Source organism: Vulpes lagopus, chromosome 12, assembly GCF_018345385.1.
Source record: "Vulpes lagopus strain Blue_001 chromosome 12, ASM1834538v1, whole genome shotgun sequence".
NCBI lineage: Eukaryota > Metazoa > Chordata > Mammalia > Carnivora > Canidae > Vulpes > Vulpes lagopus.
In genome coordinates this window covers 9,363,430-9,382,215 of record NC_054835.1, presented here as the reverse complement: position 1 = coordinate 9,382,215, position 18,786 = coordinate 9,363,430, and the positions used below count along the sequence as shown (strand labels likewise).

General features: G+C 40.9%; 1 protein-coding gene across 8 annotated transcripts in view; it reads left to right on the top strand.

Annotated features, from left to right (window-relative positions):
- Positions 1-10: 10 nt before the first annotated feature.
- The window catches only part of SETX (senataxin), an 82,221-nt gene continuing 63,445 nt past the window's right edge, over positions 11-18,786 (top strand). For 3 of the 8 annotated variants that reach the window (XM_041724775.1, XM_041724781.1, XM_041724782.1), the window contains exons 1-6: positions 1,006-1,128; positions 1,771-1,886; positions 2,775-2,851; positions 6,649-6,832; positions 7,840-8,050; positions 10,703-10,812. In XM_041724775.1, coding sequence (XP_041580709.1) covers positions 2,838-2,851; positions 6,649-6,832; positions 7,840-8,050; positions 10,703-10,812 — 519 coding nt within the window. In that variant the 5' untranslated portion in view covers positions 1,006-1,128; positions 1,771-1,886; positions 2,775-2,837. Of the gene's footprint in view, positions 694-1,005; positions 1,129-1,770; positions 1,887-2,774; positions 2,852-6,648; positions 6,833-7,839; positions 8,051-10,702; positions 10,813-18,786 lie in introns of those variants that run through there. The other 5 variants (XM_041724777.1, XM_041724776.1, XM_041724779.1 and 2 more) reach the window with 5 other exon arrangements.

Below are 18,786 nucleotides of genomic sequence, written 5' to 3'. Positions count from 1 at the left end.
TGTGAGCCCCCTGCCGTGAGGACGCCGTGAGGACGCCCTGCGGGGGCTGCGCACACGAGGTCGGGGCGGCGAGGCCCGGGGGCTCTCCGAAGCCTCCCCGCAGACACGTGGCCGCGCACGACGCGCCGGCGGGAAGCGGCGCGGGCTCCCCCTGCGGGGCGGGGGGGGGGGGCACGTGCGCAGAAGCGTCTAGAAACCCGGCGACCAACGGTCGCTCCGCCGTCCGTTCAGCGGCTACAACGGACGGAGGGGGGAGGGGCGCCCCAGCCTCAGCCCCGCCCCTTCTGGAATGTTCTCCCGCCCGCGGCCCCGCCGTCCGCTCAGTCTCCAGGGACTGGTCCTGCGGTGAGGCCGTCGCTGGCCGCCAGTGCTCGCCTGCGCCCGCCAGCGTCAGTCGGCCGGTCGGCAGCCGCCCTCCGAGCAGAGGCCGCTGGAGGCACCGCGCCGTCGGGGTCAGCGGCAGGCGGCGGCTCGGACGGGGCAGGCGGCGGCCTTCGCCGGACTTCGTGTATCCTTTTTCTGTAACGCGAGGGGTATCGTCTACCCCCACCTCAAAGTAGGCGCGGATTAAATATATCTTAGGTATTTAGAAATCAAAAAGCGGAAAAAAATTCTCGATTCGTAACACACCGTGCGGAAGCACCCGAGGCGTCGAAAAGAGAAGAAAAATCACGGAACGGAAAAGACTGGAGGGTACGCGCCGGAGTCGCCGCGGGGTAGCCACATCCGGGTGCTGCCCTTACCAGGAGGTGGGCCTGGGCGGGGCCGCGCTCAGCGCTCCGCGGCCCACGCCCCCCCCGTCCCCCCTCCACGGGCGCTCCCGATTGGCCGAGCCCGGCATCCCGGAAGTGACGTCCCACCCCGGCCTCCCGGCGGAGTCCGGGCGCCTCTTCCCACGTCCCGCCCCTCGTCGCACCAAAACAAGAAAGCGGCGGCCGGGGCGGGGCCTGCGCTTGGCGGACGCCGCGCGCCGGAGGTGGGGGGCGGGGCCTCCGTGCGCGGCGCCGCCGGGTTGGGTGGCCGGGTGGGGACGGAGGCTCCGGGGTGTTGTGCCGCACATCCGCCCTCGGCCGGCTGTTGAGCCGAGGCATGGAGGTGGGCTAAGCCGCCGACGCGAGGCCGAGCGGGGTGAGGAGAGCGGCGAGCTCGAGGCTGCGGGCCCGGCGGCCCTGAGCGCTCGCGCGGTCGGTGGGCGCGGGGCCGCGTGGAGTAACCGCCGCGGGGCCTCACGCGCCCGAGCGGCGGGTGGGGGAGGGGCGGCGCGAGCGGGGCCGCTTCCTCAGCAGGGCCGCGGCCGGCGGCGGGAGCAGCCCGTGGGGCCACCTGCAGCCGGGTCCCGGGTCCCGGGACCCCCGGACCCCCGCCCCTCCCTCGCCGTCGTCTCCCCCGCGGCCTCGTGCGAGCTGCCTTCGGTCTGGCCACTGCGTAGTTTCTTTGAGGATGAGTCGGGGGCTCTCCGGAGACCGCGTCGGTGCTCGAGCCCCGGGGTCCTGCTCCCCGTTTCGGAGAGAGTGCTGGTCCCGGATGGCGCCCCCCCTTCCCCCTGAAGGTCCCGGGGCTGGAGGGGGCGGAGGGCGCGGTTGCCCGCCGCTCGCCGACCTGGGGTGTGGGCGAGGTGCCCAGCGGTCTGTGCGCGGGGACCCCTTCCCCGGGCCCGGGCGGGCGGATTGGCAGCATCTGCCTCCGCTCTGTAGGATTAACGAGAATGACGCTCACATGTTGTAGAGAAGCCGCTTCGTCAGTTTCGTTTTGTTTTCTCTCTCATTTCAGAAATGTTACTTTGGGGCCAGACTTTGGGTATATAGGAGTGCAAATCCTCACCCGTTCACAAATAAGCCTAGGAGTCTCGACTGAGAGGATCACTTCTCTGTAGGCCATTAGCCCAGGTAATTATTTTCTAAAGAAACATTTAAGACGTTTTTCTGTCACTGAATGTGTGTCAAGCACTGGAGTAAAAATACACAGAACGGATCGCTGCCCTGACAGACTCAGAATTGGTGGGGAGGGAGCAAGTAGGTGGTGGGGGTGGGAGACGCAAACCAGCTCCAGCGCGGGCAGGGTCCTCCCAGGCGGAAGGGGGGTGGGGACGCCCAGGGACGCACTGCACACGGTAGCTCTCAGAGCTCTGTCAGAACCACCCGGACGTCGTTTTAAAATAGGGAACCTGAATTTTATGTCTCCTCTCCTTAAGCTCCTTTGCTAACTCCGGTGTGCATTTAGGGTTAAAAACGAGGCAGAGGGACACAGGGCAGATTCGGTTCTCAAGGCAGGAAGGAGCTTCTGTAAAGGGAGGGAAATGCCAAACACTATGAAGCATTTTAGGAAGAGCAAGTGAGGGAGGATGGCAGGAAATGCTGAAGCTGGTTAGGGAGGGCCTTCTGTGAGGAGGTCAAAAATCTGAATTTTATTCTCAAGCTGTGAGAATTGAAAGCTTAGTTTTCGCTTTACCCTTCAGCATTTTGGAGGGAGAATTCATTGGTGATGGATGAAACAAGAGCCAGAGACATTATTTAGGCTTCTGTAACGCACACAAATAGTGGAAATGTATTCTACTAAGGCGGTGGAAGTGTCACCGAGAGTGAAGTACAGATGTAATCAAGGGGATAGACTTGATGGAATTTATCAGTGTGGGGGCTCAGGGTGGAGACTGTACATGGGTAATTACCAGGTTACTGATTTGAAAACTGTAGAGATTAGTGATGTCATGAATATAGGGCACACAGGGCAAGTTAACAGATACAAGGGAGGGGTTTTATTCTGTTTTTGTCTTTGAGGTGCGTGTGAGGTGACTAGAAGTTCGTGCAGCTGGATATTGAATGTATCTGAGAGGCTAGGATATGCTTCAAAAGAGGCAAGTAATAAACGTTTGGGATTTGGTAATAGGTTATTAGGGACTTGGACTGCTTAGTTCAACATGCAGTGAAATGTAAAGGTGGAAGCCAGATTGCCAAGGAGCTGAGGCAGTGAATCTAGATTACTTTTTTTCAAGAAGTTTAGCTGAGAAAGGTAGAGGGAAGTGATTGCTATTTGAAGTTTCTGGCCAGCTAATAATGAGAAATGGCCCCAGGGCACGTTGGTCCGTACTTCTGGCAAAGTGTCCTATTTTATTGACAGATTGGCTCCCTTCTTGATGCTCACAGTGTGGCTCTTCTGTAGTTTGAGGGTGGCTTAGTAATGGTTCCAAACAGTTAAAATCTGAAATGAACAAAACTGACTCTCAGAAGAACTAAGTTGTGCAAAAACTTACATACTTTGTGGTCATCTACCTGCAGTTTTCCCTTAAAAAGAAAAATTTACATTATGTGCCTCATTTAGATTTTTTTGGGCTCACCTATCAGGCCAATGATGATTTTAGATTTGGGGATATAACAACCCATTTTTATGGCCTTTTGAGAGGAATCATGGAAACTTTTTTCTGCTGTTGACATGCTCTATCCTACATTTTGGGGTATGGGAGAAGGCTAGCTCTTTGAGTGAAATAAAAAGACTCTTTAATTTTCTTAATGGAAAGTTTTTTTGGCTAAGTGTTAATTTTATTTTGTTTTGTTTCTTAATGATTTTATTTACTTATTCATGAGAGACACAGAGAGAAACAGGCAGAGGAAGAAGCAGGCTCCATGAAGGGAGCCTGATGTGGGACTTGATCCCTGTACTCCAGGGTCATGCCCTGAGGAGAAGGCAGATGCTCAATTGCTGAGCCACCCAGTCGTTCCCAATTTTTTCAGTTTTGATTGACTGCACAAATCCTGCTTGATACAACAACCATTGAGAAATCTCCAAGGAGTTTCACTTTCTATTTTTAGATCTTCTAAGTTCACTCCCCACTTTGAATTAGATCACCAGAAAAAAACAGTCTTTGCAGACTTTTAACTTCTAATATTGTGATATTGGTCTTTTAATGTAAGAAACTCTTTCTTTGAATAATTTTATATTATTCAAAACCATAATACCCATTTTGCTATTTGGTGTTCCCTAGTTGGCTGTACACTTGCCACAGGGTGGGCATTAGTAGAAAAAAATTGAATTAGAATTATTGTCAGGAAGGAGTAGGATTCTCCAGCTAAACTAGCCTACTTCTTAAAAATTTTTCAAGTGAGCAGTGTCTATCTCACGTTATTTTTGTTCCTGCATTTCGGGAAGCTCCTCATTTAGGACTTAGTGAAATAGTCTTCTAAATGAGTTTTGATTTGTCCTTTTTAATGTTCTGTATGTTTTCTAAATGTCCCTTTTTGTATGTCCTCTTCAGCTTTTTTTTTTTTTTTCCCCTCTTCAGCTTTAATGTTGAAAGCCACCCTGAGTTCTTTTAAGAACTTAGCATGAGAAAAACATACAATTAGTACTTAATAAATTTAAAAACCTCACATGACAGATGCATGTATTTGATTTTACTGAACGCATTTTTACATAATTCTTTAATCGATGTAAAAAAAAAAGAATTTTTTTTTTTAAATCAGCTTCTTTTAGGAACTGGCATTATGCCAAAAAAGCCTCAGCAGTGAAATAAAATTTGTATCAAGATGTCATTAATTTTCCATTAGCAGAGATTTTTGTACTCCTGAGCTTCAGGATAATGCATTTGACAACATCACACTGCTGTGTTTCTGTACCCAAATATTCAATGACTTGGTCATGTTTCTTACTTAACCTTTTAGTGTCTTTTCTCCCTTCCTGAAAGGAAATTTTTTAGACCTTTTTTTCCTATGAATTTCCTATGAATTATTTTTCTTTTTTTTTTTTCCCCATGAATTTTAAACCACCAATACATTATATATCTTTTTAGGTACTTTATGCATATCTGTGCTTTCACATAAAAAGAGGTAGGACTGTTTTGTGTCCCACTAACCAGTTTTTGTCTCCTTGAGGATGATGTCACCCCTGATGAGAAATGCCTGGGTTAGGTCCATCCAGTTATGAAATGGCCTTATTGTTGGTGGACACTTGGGTTTCTGACTTGTTTCCCATTAATTTGGCTGATATTTTACATTTGTTGGATAGTTAATTTGAGGTTAAATTTCTGTAGATCAGGCTTGTTGGATATTTTCCTGGCCTGATTCCAATAAATCATTTTCATAGGAAAGAACACTTGCTTAATTCCTCATAGGTGGCGTTTTCTTCCTTGTTGCAGACCGGCTCTTAGTTGTATAGGTAAGGGTCACTTTGGCTTTGTCTGATGTTTTTCTTGATCATAGACTGGACATACGGGTTTTGGAGAAGCATCTCACAAAGTTGAAGTTCCTTCCTCAGTACATTATGTGAGGGGTTATCAACTCTGGGGTTGTGAGCCTTGATTACTTGGTTAAGTTTGTATTTGCCAGATGTCTCCACTGTAATGTGACAGTATCCCCCTTTCCATACTCCATTCTTTGACAATGAGTCACCAAGTCCACACTCAAGATGTACCTCTTGGAAGAGAGAGTATCTCTATGTATTACTTGGAATTCTTCTGTAAGGAAGGTTGCTCTCCCACCTTCATTTATTCATTCATTTATATTGGAATGGATTCATGTGTATCTATACTGTGGGGTATAATCCACAATTACATTGTTCGATTTTGTTGATCAGATTGTTTCAGTTTTGGTCATCCAGAGGTCTTTCAGGTTGGCTTCTATGTTCCTTTGACATGCCCACATCCTTTTGTATTTTGATTACTTTATATTTCGAGGCTCACCTTGTATTTTTGTTTAGCCATTATACACTGCTTACTAATTGCGAGTTTTGTATTTACTTTTATATGCATTTACTTAGGGATAAAAAGATTGCATCTTTTTTTATTACAGCTCATTAGAATTGGAGATCTCTTTGGATTTTGGCTTCCATCCTGTTTGCTAATCCACTCAGTGTCATGCTGTCTGTAGTTCTCATAAACCTGCCTCATTCGTGTATCTTTACTCAAATCTTTTGACACATTTGGTTCTTGGGATTTCCTCATTTCCTGGTACCTTCCTGTTACTTTGCTCTTTTTGACACTGCTAAGGTTTGGAAAATTACTTTATCTTAACCCTTTCACATGAGTTTGGTGGAGGCTCTGGTGGTATACAAACAAAAAATTGGAGACAGTCAAAAATTCTAAGTAACAAACTTAGTAGCAATAGATGATTAACATTTGTAGCTGTTACAGTTTACAATGGGTTATGGGCAGCAGTTCATACACATATGTGCAGATTCTTGTATCCATACTTTTTAAACCAGAGAAAGTTCCCTGAGTTTTTGTTACTGGTATGAATTAATACTTAAAGGTTTTTACTTTTTCACGGGTTTCTGGAAAACATGTCTTCTAGGAATGTAAAGGTTCCCTGAACTTTTGACTTGACTCCAGTATATCACTAGAACACCGTAATCATTGATAAGTCTCTGTCTCTATAATTTTCCATCAATACTTCCCAGTTTTGAGCTTTATCTGTAGTACAATTATGTATTGCATGATTTTTTTTTACTAAGTGCTTTGCCTCATATTTTTTTACGTGTCAAAGGTAAAGTTTTTAAAAAAAAGGGCTTAAATTTGAGTTTAGTCAGTCATTGATAAGCTGGCCTGCAGAACATTCTGGATATGGTGGAGTCACATGCTAAGTTGGAGACAACAGTCACACAGAAGATGCCTGAAGTATTATTTTTTTTTTAGTCTTTAGATGTTGTCTTTTCTGGATGCAGGTGCAGAATGAGCACATGTTGTTGGTGTACGCCAGGTGGCATTTCCACCGTTGACTTCCTGCAGCGGTATGCATCCAAGATCTACTCCAGTGAGTTTCAAACAGCTGATGAAGACCTCTGCTACTGCTTAGAGTGTGTGACTGAATACCACAAAGCAAGGGATGAGCTGCCATTCTTGCATGAGGTAATTTACATTTGATGGACAGTACTTTCCAGAGCTTGGTAATGATGAAGAGAAAAAACTGTGAACTCTTTTGGAAGCATTCAGGAAACAAGATTGACAGATGGAATTGAATTGAAACCTAAAGCAGAATTTTAGGATCACTCGCTTTTAGTCATTGTGATATAAAGCAATTTTATGACTTGATGTATGGGGTCTTTTTAGTTTATGTTTTTAAGTCTGTATATTTGACAGTGTTGCATTCATGTGTCTAAATGGCTTGGGTTGTTTTTTTATTGGTTGATTCTTTTTTCTCTTTTCATTTTTTAATGGATAAATGGTATAAACTTTTAAGGGCAAGTGTATTTGCTGGTCATGGTGACCAGAGTGAAACAAATTTTAAAATGTGGCTTTGAATATTTGTTTTATTACATGAAAAACACAATCAGACTGTAGAGATATGTACAGATATATAGGTAGGAGAAGAGGTTAATTATGAAATCTATCGAGAAATTTTTTGTATTTACAGTTTCCTAGTTACAAAGCTAACCAGTATCTTTATGCTGACGCTAATTTTTAAGGTAGGTACCTGTGGCTAGTCCATGGAAGTGAAGACAGAGAAGCTCCAACTTCTCATCCCCTCCTATCTTTTTGGGGGGAGTGGATGGTGGAGCTCTTCTCAGGACTTGAACTCATGACCCTGAGATTTAGACCCGTGATCAAGAGTTCGATGCTTAACCAGTTGAGCCACCAGGTGCCCTATCATTCCCTTTTTAATAGTTGATAAGGGATATTGAGATACTTATAGCAAAACTCTGCAAGAGCAGTGTTTACACACCTCATGCTGCATGTAGTCATGTATCATAAGAGTGGCCTTGTTTTAGTGACTGTTTCTTCAGATAAATCTAATGTGATATCTACTGCTTCTTTAAACTGTATTTTTGTACTCAGGTTTCTAAAAAGATCATGACATCCAGTATTTTGTTGATAGTAAGATATAAAACATACAACTGATTCTTCTTTTTCTGTAGGTTTTATGGGAATTAGAAACTTTACGTCTCATAAATCACTTTGAAAAATCCATGAAGGCAGAAATTGAAGACGATGATGAATTGTACATAGTAGACAATAATGGAGAGGCACAGCTGTTTGACTTTACTGGCCAAGACTTTGAAAATAAGCTTCGAGTTCCTCTTCTTGAAATACTGAAATATCCTTATCTGCTTTTACATGAGCGTGTTAGTGAGTATCATGGGTGTTAAACAAGTTTTATTAGTCTTTTTTTTTTTTTTTTAAAGATTTCACCTATTTATTCATGAGAGACACACACACACAGAGAGAGGCAGAGACACAGGCAGAAGGAGAAGCAGGCTTCATGCAGGGAGCCCAATGTGGGACTCGATCCCGAGACTCTAGGATCATGTCCTGGGCGGAAGGCAGGCATAAACCGCTGAGCCACCCAGGGAGCCCTTTTTATTAGTCTTATTTTAAGAATTGTAAGAAGTTTTATCTATATTGAAAATTTGCTTGTTAAACATAAAGTTTTAGGATATTAATTAGGATATTTAATAGTTTTTCCCAATATTTAGTATGGAAGTTTCAAACATACAGAAAATTGAATGATATGGTGAATGCCATATATTTAGCACATAGATTCTATAGTTGCTAACATCTTGCCATATTTTCTTTATCACACATTTACTTATTTATCCTTCAGTTAATTTTCATTCTTGTAATTTGTCTGTAGCAGAGTTTTTCAACGTTGGCACTAATTGGTATTTTGGACTGGGTACTTGGTTGTGGGGGTTGTGCTGTCTGTTATAGGATGTTAGTGGTATCGCTGGCCTCTTCTCCACTAGGTGCCAGTAGCACTCTGCTCTTCCCCCTACCTGGATTGTGACAACCAAACTGTCTCCACATATTGCCAGGTGTCCCTTCAGCATTGAGGGGGCAGGAGTGGAGAGAGGCAAAAATATCCATGGTTGGGAACTACAGGTCTGTAGTAATTTCCACTAATTAACTGCAGTATGGCATATTACAGCTGCCTAGATTTGGGTCATTTATATTAGCATTTCTTAACATGAATCTCACAAAAGTAAAGACATTTTTGTGATCCTTTCCCCCCCCCCCAAATAGCAATACCTTTAAGTTCTCTAGTATGTAGTCCATATTCAGATGTTCCTCATAGTTGCAAAATGAGGTTTTTGGCAGGTTTGCCTAAATAAATCCAATCAGGGACCCATATATTACATGGGTTCATATTTTGTATATCTCTTTATTTTTTTTTTATTTTTTAAAGAATTTTATTTTATTTTATTTATGATAGTCACAGAGAGAGAGAGAGAGGCAGAGACACAGGCAGAGGGAGGAGAAGCAGGCTCCATGCACCGGGAGCCCGACGTGGGATTCGATCCCGGGTCTCCAGGATCGCTCCCTGGGCCAAAGGAAGGCGCCAAACCGCTGCGCCACCCAGGGATCCCCTGTATAGGGATTCGATCCCGGGTCTCCAGGATCGCGCCCTGGGCCAAAGGCAGGCGCCAAACCGCTGCGCCACCCAGGGATCCCTGTATATCTCTTTAAATCCAAAACCGTCAACTTGTACACATACTCTCTCTCTCTCTTTCTTTCTTTCTTTCTTTCTCTCTCTCTCTCTCTCTCTCTTTCTTTATCCTTCCTTCCTTCCTTCCTTCCTTCCTTCCTTCCTTCCTTCCTTCTTTTTTTAAAATATTTTATTTATTCATGAGAAAGGCAGAGACACAGGAAGAAGGAGAAGCAGGCTCCCTGCAAGGAGCCCGGTGTGGGACTTGATCCTGGTCCCCAGAATCACGCCTTGAGCCAAAGGCAGACGCTCAACCACTGAGCCACCCAGGCGTTCCTTTTTTTCTTTTATTTGCCATAACCTTGACTTATTGAGACCATATAGTTACCCTGTAGGATAATGCACTTTCTGGATTTTTCAGATTGCTTCCTTGTGATGTTAATTTCTTTGTTTGTATTTTCAGTAAACTGAAAAGATCTTAAAAGTCTTGGTTAGGTACGTCAATTGTTTCTAAATAAGTTCTAAATAATTAGGTTCTAAAATTCTAACAAGTCAGTTTCCAAGCATTTATTGATGGATACTGTATCCAAGAAAAATACAGGAATGATAATTTTTCACCAAACAAACACACCTATGTAGCCAGCACCCAAACCAACCATTAATAGGATCCAAGTGCTTCCTTCATGTTTTTCCAATCATTACCACTGTTCCCCAAAGCTGTCCTCTATCACTAACAATGCTCTTAGAAGTTTGAGAAATTAAAGATAAGGTAAATGTAGGGCATTTCTCAAAGATTAGTGTGAAGATTTCCGTAAAGCAACAGAAACAGAACAATGCAAGCCTGGATATACTTGTGAGATGGTGTTGAGTCCAGAAATGAACTAATCATATTTGGGAAGCTTGTTTGATGACGGTAGCTTTTCCAAGCATTGGAGAAAGTGGAGTAGTCAATAAATGAGGGTAGGACAAAAAAAGCCATTTTGGGGAAAAGCTCACATTATCACGCTGGTACCAAATAAAGCCCATGTGGATCAAAATGCAAAATACTAATGGACTAGACTTATAACCATACTTCTAAAAAGATACCCTTTGGATATAATTATGCCAAGTGTAAAAAAAAAATGTATATATCAGGAAAGAATAGTTCATAGGAGCACACTGTGATCAATTACACTTAGCTTAGTCTTTCAGATAGGTAAATATTGTTATGCAATGGGCATTTTTAATGCCTCATTTAAAAAAAAAAAGTTTATTTATAGAACAACCAAAGGAAAAAAGAGTCCCTAGATTTAGGGACTCTTGATAAGCTGATAATATTTATATCTTATATCTACTGTCTTATATTTTCTATTTAGGTGAACTGTGTGTTGAAGCACTTTGTCGGATGGAACAAGCTAATTGCTCCTTTCAGGTTTTTGACAAACATCCAGGCATCTATCTGTTTTTGGTCCATCCCAATGAAATGGTGAGTATGAGTGGTAGGCAATGAAAGGACATAGATTTTGCACATAGCTCGCTATAATAGAGAGTTTGGGGTATATTTTGTTTAAAATATTAAACTGTTAAAAATGTATAATCATAGCTCTCAAAAGGTAAATGTTTCTGTGGACCAGCAATGGAGCAGAAACAGAAAGTGACCAGTGGTGGAAACCTGTAGGCCTAGGTGGCTGTAGGTAGCTGGGGATATAGTTTGTCAGGCTAATAGGAATACAGTCAAGGCCTGTGCTCAACATAAAGGTGAGAGACTCCCCTGCCTGTGCAAGAAAGTATAGCCAGGAGCCCTCTGGGTCTGGCCTTGTACAGCTATATAGAAGCAGGTCCAGCTGAGCACCCAGGACCTGGGCCCTGCACTCACAGGCTTCGAGACTGATTCTGCAGTGTCCCTTAAGTGACCATTGGTTTGGAGTTCTGAGCTGCTGGTGTTAAAGTGCTGAATGAAGTACTTGAGAGAGAAGAATTCAGATGTTGTTGGGAATATATAAAATTGATCGAATACTGTGATAAAGTTTATTTAAAAAAGAAACCCACTAAGATCAAGGAAAGTGAATCAATCAGTAACTTGGACTAGGTAGTATCAATGTGATAGGGTTGGCAGGCAAGAAGATGAAAGATGCGAAAGTATGCATGCTAGGTTTTCAACTGGTTAGGGCAAAGCTAGATAGTGACTTATTTCAAATGATGGATTTATTTTTAAAATGCTTTAAAAGAAATTGGAAAAAAATAGTTCATACATGTAAACAGGTTTAAACATATCAATATTTAATGTAAGAAGGCTGAAGTTGTCAGTTAAAAGACAAGACTGAATTACAAAAGAAAATCCATATCTTTATTTCTAAGAAAAGCACACCTAAAACATAGGGTACAAAAAGGTTGATGTAAGAGATGGAAAAACAATAGGCAAATACCTAAACAAAGCAGTGAAGCTATTGTAATATCAAATAAAACAGACATTTAGACAAGGATGGATAAGGTTACTTACTACATAGGAACAAAATTTAGTTCATCAAGGCCATATAGCATTTTAAAATAAGTAATATGCTAATTAAAATAGCCTCAAAAGACGCAGTTATTGGTAGAACTACAAGAAGGGATAGTAGATTTGTTATTATAAAAGATTTCCATGTCCTTTTTTTCAGTATTGAAATCAGTAGACAAAACAAAAACAAAAACAAAAAAAACCCAGCAAGAAAGGGAATATGCATATACACTAGTTTACAAACATAGCTTAATAGATATATATGTGAGCTGGGCATTTAACCATTTTTTCCAATATATGTTGAACATGATAAAAGTGATCACATAGCCCTGATAAATGTTTTTTTTTTCTTTTTTTAAGATTTTATTTATTTATTCATAGAGACACACACAGAGAGAGAGAGAGAGAGGCAGAGGGAGAAGCAGGCTCCATGCAGGGACCCCGATGTGGGACTTAATCCCCAGACTCCAGGATCATGCCCTGAGCTCAAGGCAGGCACCAAACCGCTGAGCCACCCACGGATCCCCAAGATAAATGTTTCAACACATTTCAAGGACTGCCATGATCTCTGATCATAACACAGTTTATATAGAAGTTAATGAAAAGATGAATGAGTTTCCACATTTTGAAATTAATACATACTAAAAAAGAAATCATCAAGACTTTAAGAATATCTAGAACTGAATCATAATGAAGATGCTACATAAAAAAATTATAGGATGTAGCAGAAGAGGTGCTTTCAGGGAAATTTATATCTTTAATTATGGAAAAGAAGAAAGCTTCCAAATTAATAAGCTGATTATTCATAATAGATTATCCTGCTTTTATGTATGTACTCCAGAAAAAGAATACTCTTAAATTTATTCTATGAAGCCATTATGATACTTATAATAAAAACAAAACACCTAACACATTAAGAGTAAATTATGGTCATTAACGTAGATACAAAAAATTCTAAACAAAATACTGGAAAATTTGGAAATAGAATTTCACCTTAGTAACAAGTTAAAAAATCCATGTTGATTGGATACAGAAAAACTATTTGATAAAATTCAATGCCCATTCAGATTAAAAATGCTTATCAGATCAGAATGGAAGGGAATTCTAAGATACCTAAAGAAAACATCCAAATTTAACTTTTAGCGAATCATTCCCTTTATTATTATTATTATTATTATTTTTTTTTTAAATAAAAGAGACACAGGCAGAGGGAGAAGTAGGCTCCCTAGAGGGAGCCCAATGTGGGACTCAATCCCGGGATCAGAATCTAAGCCAAAGGGAGACAGTCAACCACTGAGCCACCCAGGCATCCCGTGAAGCATTCCCTTTAAAATCAAAAGTAAAAAAATAAAATAAAATAAAATAAAAAATCAAATCAAATCAAAAGTAGACAAGGGTGTTCACTATCACCACTTTTTGTAGTGTTGGCTTTTTGTCGATGCAGTAAAAAAAAAAAAAAATCGAGAAAATGAAATTAAGAGGCATTAGAATTTGAAAGGAAGAAATAAAATCCTATAATTTGCAACAATAAGATCATTTACATAGGAAACCTTGAAGAATCTACAAATTTTGAGAAATAGGTGTTTGTTTAATAAGGTAACTAGATAAAATATTTTTTTTTTTAAGATTTATTCATGAGAGTCACAGAAAGAGAGAGAGGCAGACACAGGCAGAGGGAGAAGCAGGCTTCATGCAGGGAGGCTGATGTGGGACTCGATCCCAGGACTCCAGGATCACACCCTGGGCCAAAGGCTGATACCAAACTGCTGAGCCACCCAGGGATCCCCAAAAGATGTATTTATAGAAGTCAGTAGTCTTTCTCTACACAGCCAGCCAAAAATTAACAAAGATAAGTTTCCATTTATTACAGATTGACAAAATATTAAATACCCAAGCATAAATCTAACAAATATAAAACTTCCACAGGAAAAATCACAGAACTTAATTAACAAATGAAAGGAAACCTATATAAGAAAGACCCTGTGTTCATGGATAAGAAGGTTTAGGGGGATCCCTGGATGGCTCAGTGGTTTAGTGCCTGCCTTTGGCCCAGGGCGCGATCCTGGAGTCCTGGGATCGAGTCCCACATCGGGCTCCTGGCATGGAGCCTGGTTCTCCCTCCGCCTGTGTCTCTGCCTCTCTCTCTCGCTCTATCATAAGTAAATAAATCATAAAAAAAAAAAAGGTTTAGTAACAAAGATCTGTCCATTTGCTCCAGATCTATAGATTCAGTGTTTTAAATAAATTACAGCAGAGTTCTTGATGTAATATATTAAGATGGTTCTTTTTTTTTTTTCTTAAAAAAGAACTTTTTTTTATTAAGATGGTTCTAAAACATGTATATAGAAGAGGAAGGATCCAAAGTTGCCAGGTTGTTTCTGAAGACTAGGGAGACTTACTATGGAACTATGGTAATTGAGACCGTGTGATATTAGTGTGTAGACAGACACTTTGGCCAATGGAGTAGAATAAAGACTCAGATTCACTGATACTTAGATCTTTGGTATTTGATAGAGATGATGCATAAGATCAATGGGAAAAAGGAGTGGAAATGGAAATATACAAAGATATCTCTGGGGAGAATCATATATATACATTCACACACACAGACATACACATAAACATTTTTTTAAAAGATTTTTGTTTATTTATTCATGAGACAGAGAGGCAGAGGGAGAAGGAGGCTCCTTGTAGGGAGCCCAATGTGGGACTCCATCCCAGACCCGGGATCACACCCTGAGCCAAAGGCAGATGCTCAACTGCTGAGCTACCCAGCCGTCCTGAGAATCATATATTTGAATCATATACTTAAATCATCATGTATTTAAAAACTCTAAATGGATTAAATGGCAAAAATAAAATGGCAAAAATCTTGGCAGAAAATACACATATATGTCATTTAGATCTTAGGGCAAGATCATTGGTAATGAAAGGAAGGCTGATAAATGTAACTATATCAAAATTAAGAACTTTTATCAAAAAACATCTTAAAGTGAAAAAAGTTAAAAATTGGGAGAAGCTATAAATAACACCAAAACCCCAGAAAGAAAAATGGAAGAAGACCTGAACAGGCATTTTCCTGGAAGAGAAAGCACCTGTGGCCAATAGACACATGACGGAAAATTTGACATTAATAACAAGGAAATAGTAAAACCACAGTGTATATTCTATGGTATGTGCGAGTTTGATGCTACTAGTATTAGGATGTGGATCTGTAGGACCTCGTTATTGCTGGTAGAAGTGTAAATCAGGGCAACCACTTTGGAGAGTAGTTTAGCTTCATCTAAATTTGAACATTCATATGTCCTGTGATGCAGTAGTCTCATTACTGAGTGTATATGTAAGAGAGAGATACTCTTGAACATTTGTAACAGGAGGCATATATAAGACATTTCATAGCACACTACTCAGAATTCACAAAACTTTCAAACAGCTGGGATGCCTGGTGGTGGAGGATCCATGAGTAAACTGAAATACCTTAACACAGAATGTCATGTAGCAATCTAAACCATCAACTTGAAACAATAGGTGAATCCTGGTAATATAATATTAAGGGAAATAAAGTCTCTAAAGATTACTTATAGGAGGAAACCCTTTTTATAAAGTTAAAAATAAAACATATTTATTTAGGAATATAGCTAGATGCCATAACTTATATTTCAGAAAACAAGCAAGGAGGATGAGGAACATGTTATTCGAGATGACGGTTACCTCAGGTTGGAAGGGGCAGGAAGATAGGGGGATGGGCCCCATATAATTAGATGCATGTTATGGTAAATAGGGCCTTAGTTTTGTATTGGATGATGAGTTTATGGATGCATGTTGGATTAGTAATAAAATTTAAATGTGGGCTATGATGCATGGACCAAAGATGAAAGTGTGTCATAAATGAAAGATTATAGTCTTAATTTTGAGGTCTTCTTCCCTAACCCTCATCCAAAAAAGATGTCAGCAAAAGACTTCAATTTCTGGCAGTCTATTGTCTCTATAAATTGAAAAAAAGTGCTCCTTAGATATGCCAGATAAAATATGACAGGTTTTATATGCTTGTCCAAGAAGGCAAGAGTATAATGGACAGGGAACTGGAACCCAGAGTAGAGGTGGACAGTGAAGCCACAGACACCCAGAGATGCATTAGCCAAAGTTGGTAAAACCTAAAAGTGTGGGTTTAACAGATGTATAGTGAGGCATTGGGATAGGGAGCTAGAGGCTCTACCATAAAACAGACTTTTGATGAGCCACACCTTCAGTCAAAAGGATAGTGGAAAATAATTCCGGGTGACAGAAATATGCCTGTCTCTGAAATCCGGGTGGGGATAAAAAGGCTTCCATGAAAATTTTTAACCAAAGCCCTCTCTTCATAAGAGAAGTTCCTGTTTGCATGATACTTGCAGAAACCATTAGCAGCTCTTTCCAGAGAGACACATCATCAGCTGAGTCCTTGCCAGTTTCCCACAGATATATCCCAACTAATGGTGCCAAAATTAAAACAACAAAACTACTGTGCATGAGTGGTAATAAAAATAAGCAAGTGTACCCAAAGAATTCCTTTATTAGAATGAGCAGATACAGAATATCAAGTGCTTCAATAGGAGAGAGACTTAAAACCCATTATCAAAAGATCCAGGAGTACTTTTTAAGGATTAATTAAAATATGTAAAAATGAAACCAATTAAACACTTGGATTGAGTGGCTAGTTAAGTGTGGCTAAAGAGAGAATTCATGAATTTGGAAGGTGAATAGGTTACTTAGCCAACAGACAAAGGGATGGAGGGGAGAAAGCTGAAAAGGGCAGGATACAGTGGGAAGGTCTAATCTAGTTCACTCTGTTGGGAACAATATAGAGGCGATAGTGGTGTGTTACTTTTCAAAGCCAGTGAAAGACCAATAAGCCTGCACAGAGCTCCTGAGGTGGAAAGATAAAAGAAAAATCCACACCAACTCACACTATAGTAATACTTGAGGACACTGAAGACAGAGAAGTCTTAAAGGAGCCAGGGAAAAGATTGCCTACAGGTGAGCTACAGTTAGCTTCTCAGTACAAGAGTAAAACTGGAATGATAGTGGAGACTGTATCTTCCCTGTGCTGAAGAATGGTAGCTGTCGGATCTGGAACCAAGTGCACAAGAGAGAAGGGGAAATAAAGACCTTTCAAACTAGCTGGGGTGCTTTGCCACCAGCAGTCTCTGTGCAGAGTTAATGTCAAGCCTTTTCATGTCATTTGGACAATCCCAAGAATTCCATGACATGCTGCTTGTTTGGTTATGGGTTTTTCATGACAGTAAATATTTAGGTCCACTGTATTTCGGATGCACTATTGTATAGTTTCTGGATGCCAGCTCATTTAAACCTTACAGCAACTCTAAGGCAGGTCATGCCCACATTTCATAGATGAGGAAACCAAATCAGACTTGTCTAGTCACACAGGCTTGTGTGTGGTGGTCTGGGTGTATATATGGGCAGCTGAACTCCAGAACTACTAGCTTTGGTTTTGTAACTGTTTGGAAATACCCTCACACTTTGAGAAAATTGTCAGAAAATAAAAACAGTAGAAAATATTATGTTTAATCTTAGGCCATAATCACTAATTATTAGTGTTTCACTCCATTCAGTTTATCATTTACTTTCAAGTGAGACAGCTTTTCTTCCTGAACCATTTGTTTTTTTTTTAAAGATTTATTCATGAGAGACACAGAGAGAGGCAGAGACATAAGCAGAGGGAAAAGCAGGCTCTCGCAGGAGCCTGATGTGGAACTCGATCCCAGATCCTGGGATCATGACCTGAGCTGAAGCAGCTGCCCAACCACTGAACCACCCAGGCATCCCTTTCCTGAACCATTTGAAAGTTGCTTGCATCCATCAGTGTGCTTTACCCCTAAATACTTGCTGTGTATATCTGAAGAAGAGGCTCTTTTCTTTCTGTAACTACAGTGTTGTTACAAGCTTCAGGGAATTGAACACTGATCTAGTAATGTCCATCTTCATTTGTACTTTGTGCCCTAGCATTCTTCGTAGCTCTGATGTCCAGTCCAGGATCAGTTTTTATACTGGACCGTTTCCTCAGCCTTTGTCTTTGATGACATTTCTAAAGAGCATAGTCATCCCTGCCCCCACCCCCTTTTAAAAAATAGAATGCTCCTCATTTTGGGGTTGACTAATATTTCCTAGTCTTTAGAGTCAGGTTATGCATTCCCAATTGGGATATTCCATAAAAGTGATATTAGGTCCTTCTCAGAGTTGTCCTATATAGGTGCATGCCGTATCATTTGCCCATTGTGGTTACGTTAATTTTGATCAGCTAGTCAAGATGTTGTCTTGTTTCTTCACTGTGTAATCTCTTTTTCTTAGATACTGGAGATCACAGAACTGTCCTCCTCATCATAGTTTTCTCCTAAATTTAGTGTTACCTGATGCTTTTGCCTGAACCAGTTTTTCTAAGATTGTAAAATAATTTTCCAGTCCCAGCACTCTACCCCTTTGCCAGTTAGCACTTGACATTGATTTTACTATAATCAAGAGCCTTTTGCCTTTTTCTCATTTATTTACCTATTTATTACAGTGTAGACTCATGAATTCCTTTGTATTTTTCTAAAAGCTTAAAATTCATTACTTACGATCATATCCATTAGCTCTGTGTTTTTCAAACTTTTTTTACTGTAACCTATAATACAAAATGTTTTTCTTTGGATATGCATGTAAATATGCGTATGTAATGCAAACATTTCCTAGAATAATTCTCCATGCAGGATGCATGCTGAAATTTATCTGTATTTTATTTATTTGATTATTTTTTGTTTTCTTTATTTAGTTTTAAAAGATGGGTTATGATTACTAAATTTAATCCATAGCCCACAAGAAAGTTTTATACGATTAATTACTGTTGAGAAGAGTATGGATGCACATGCATGGGGCTGGAGGGAGCAGAGGGAGAGGAATAGATATTTTTTTTTAAAGATTTTATTT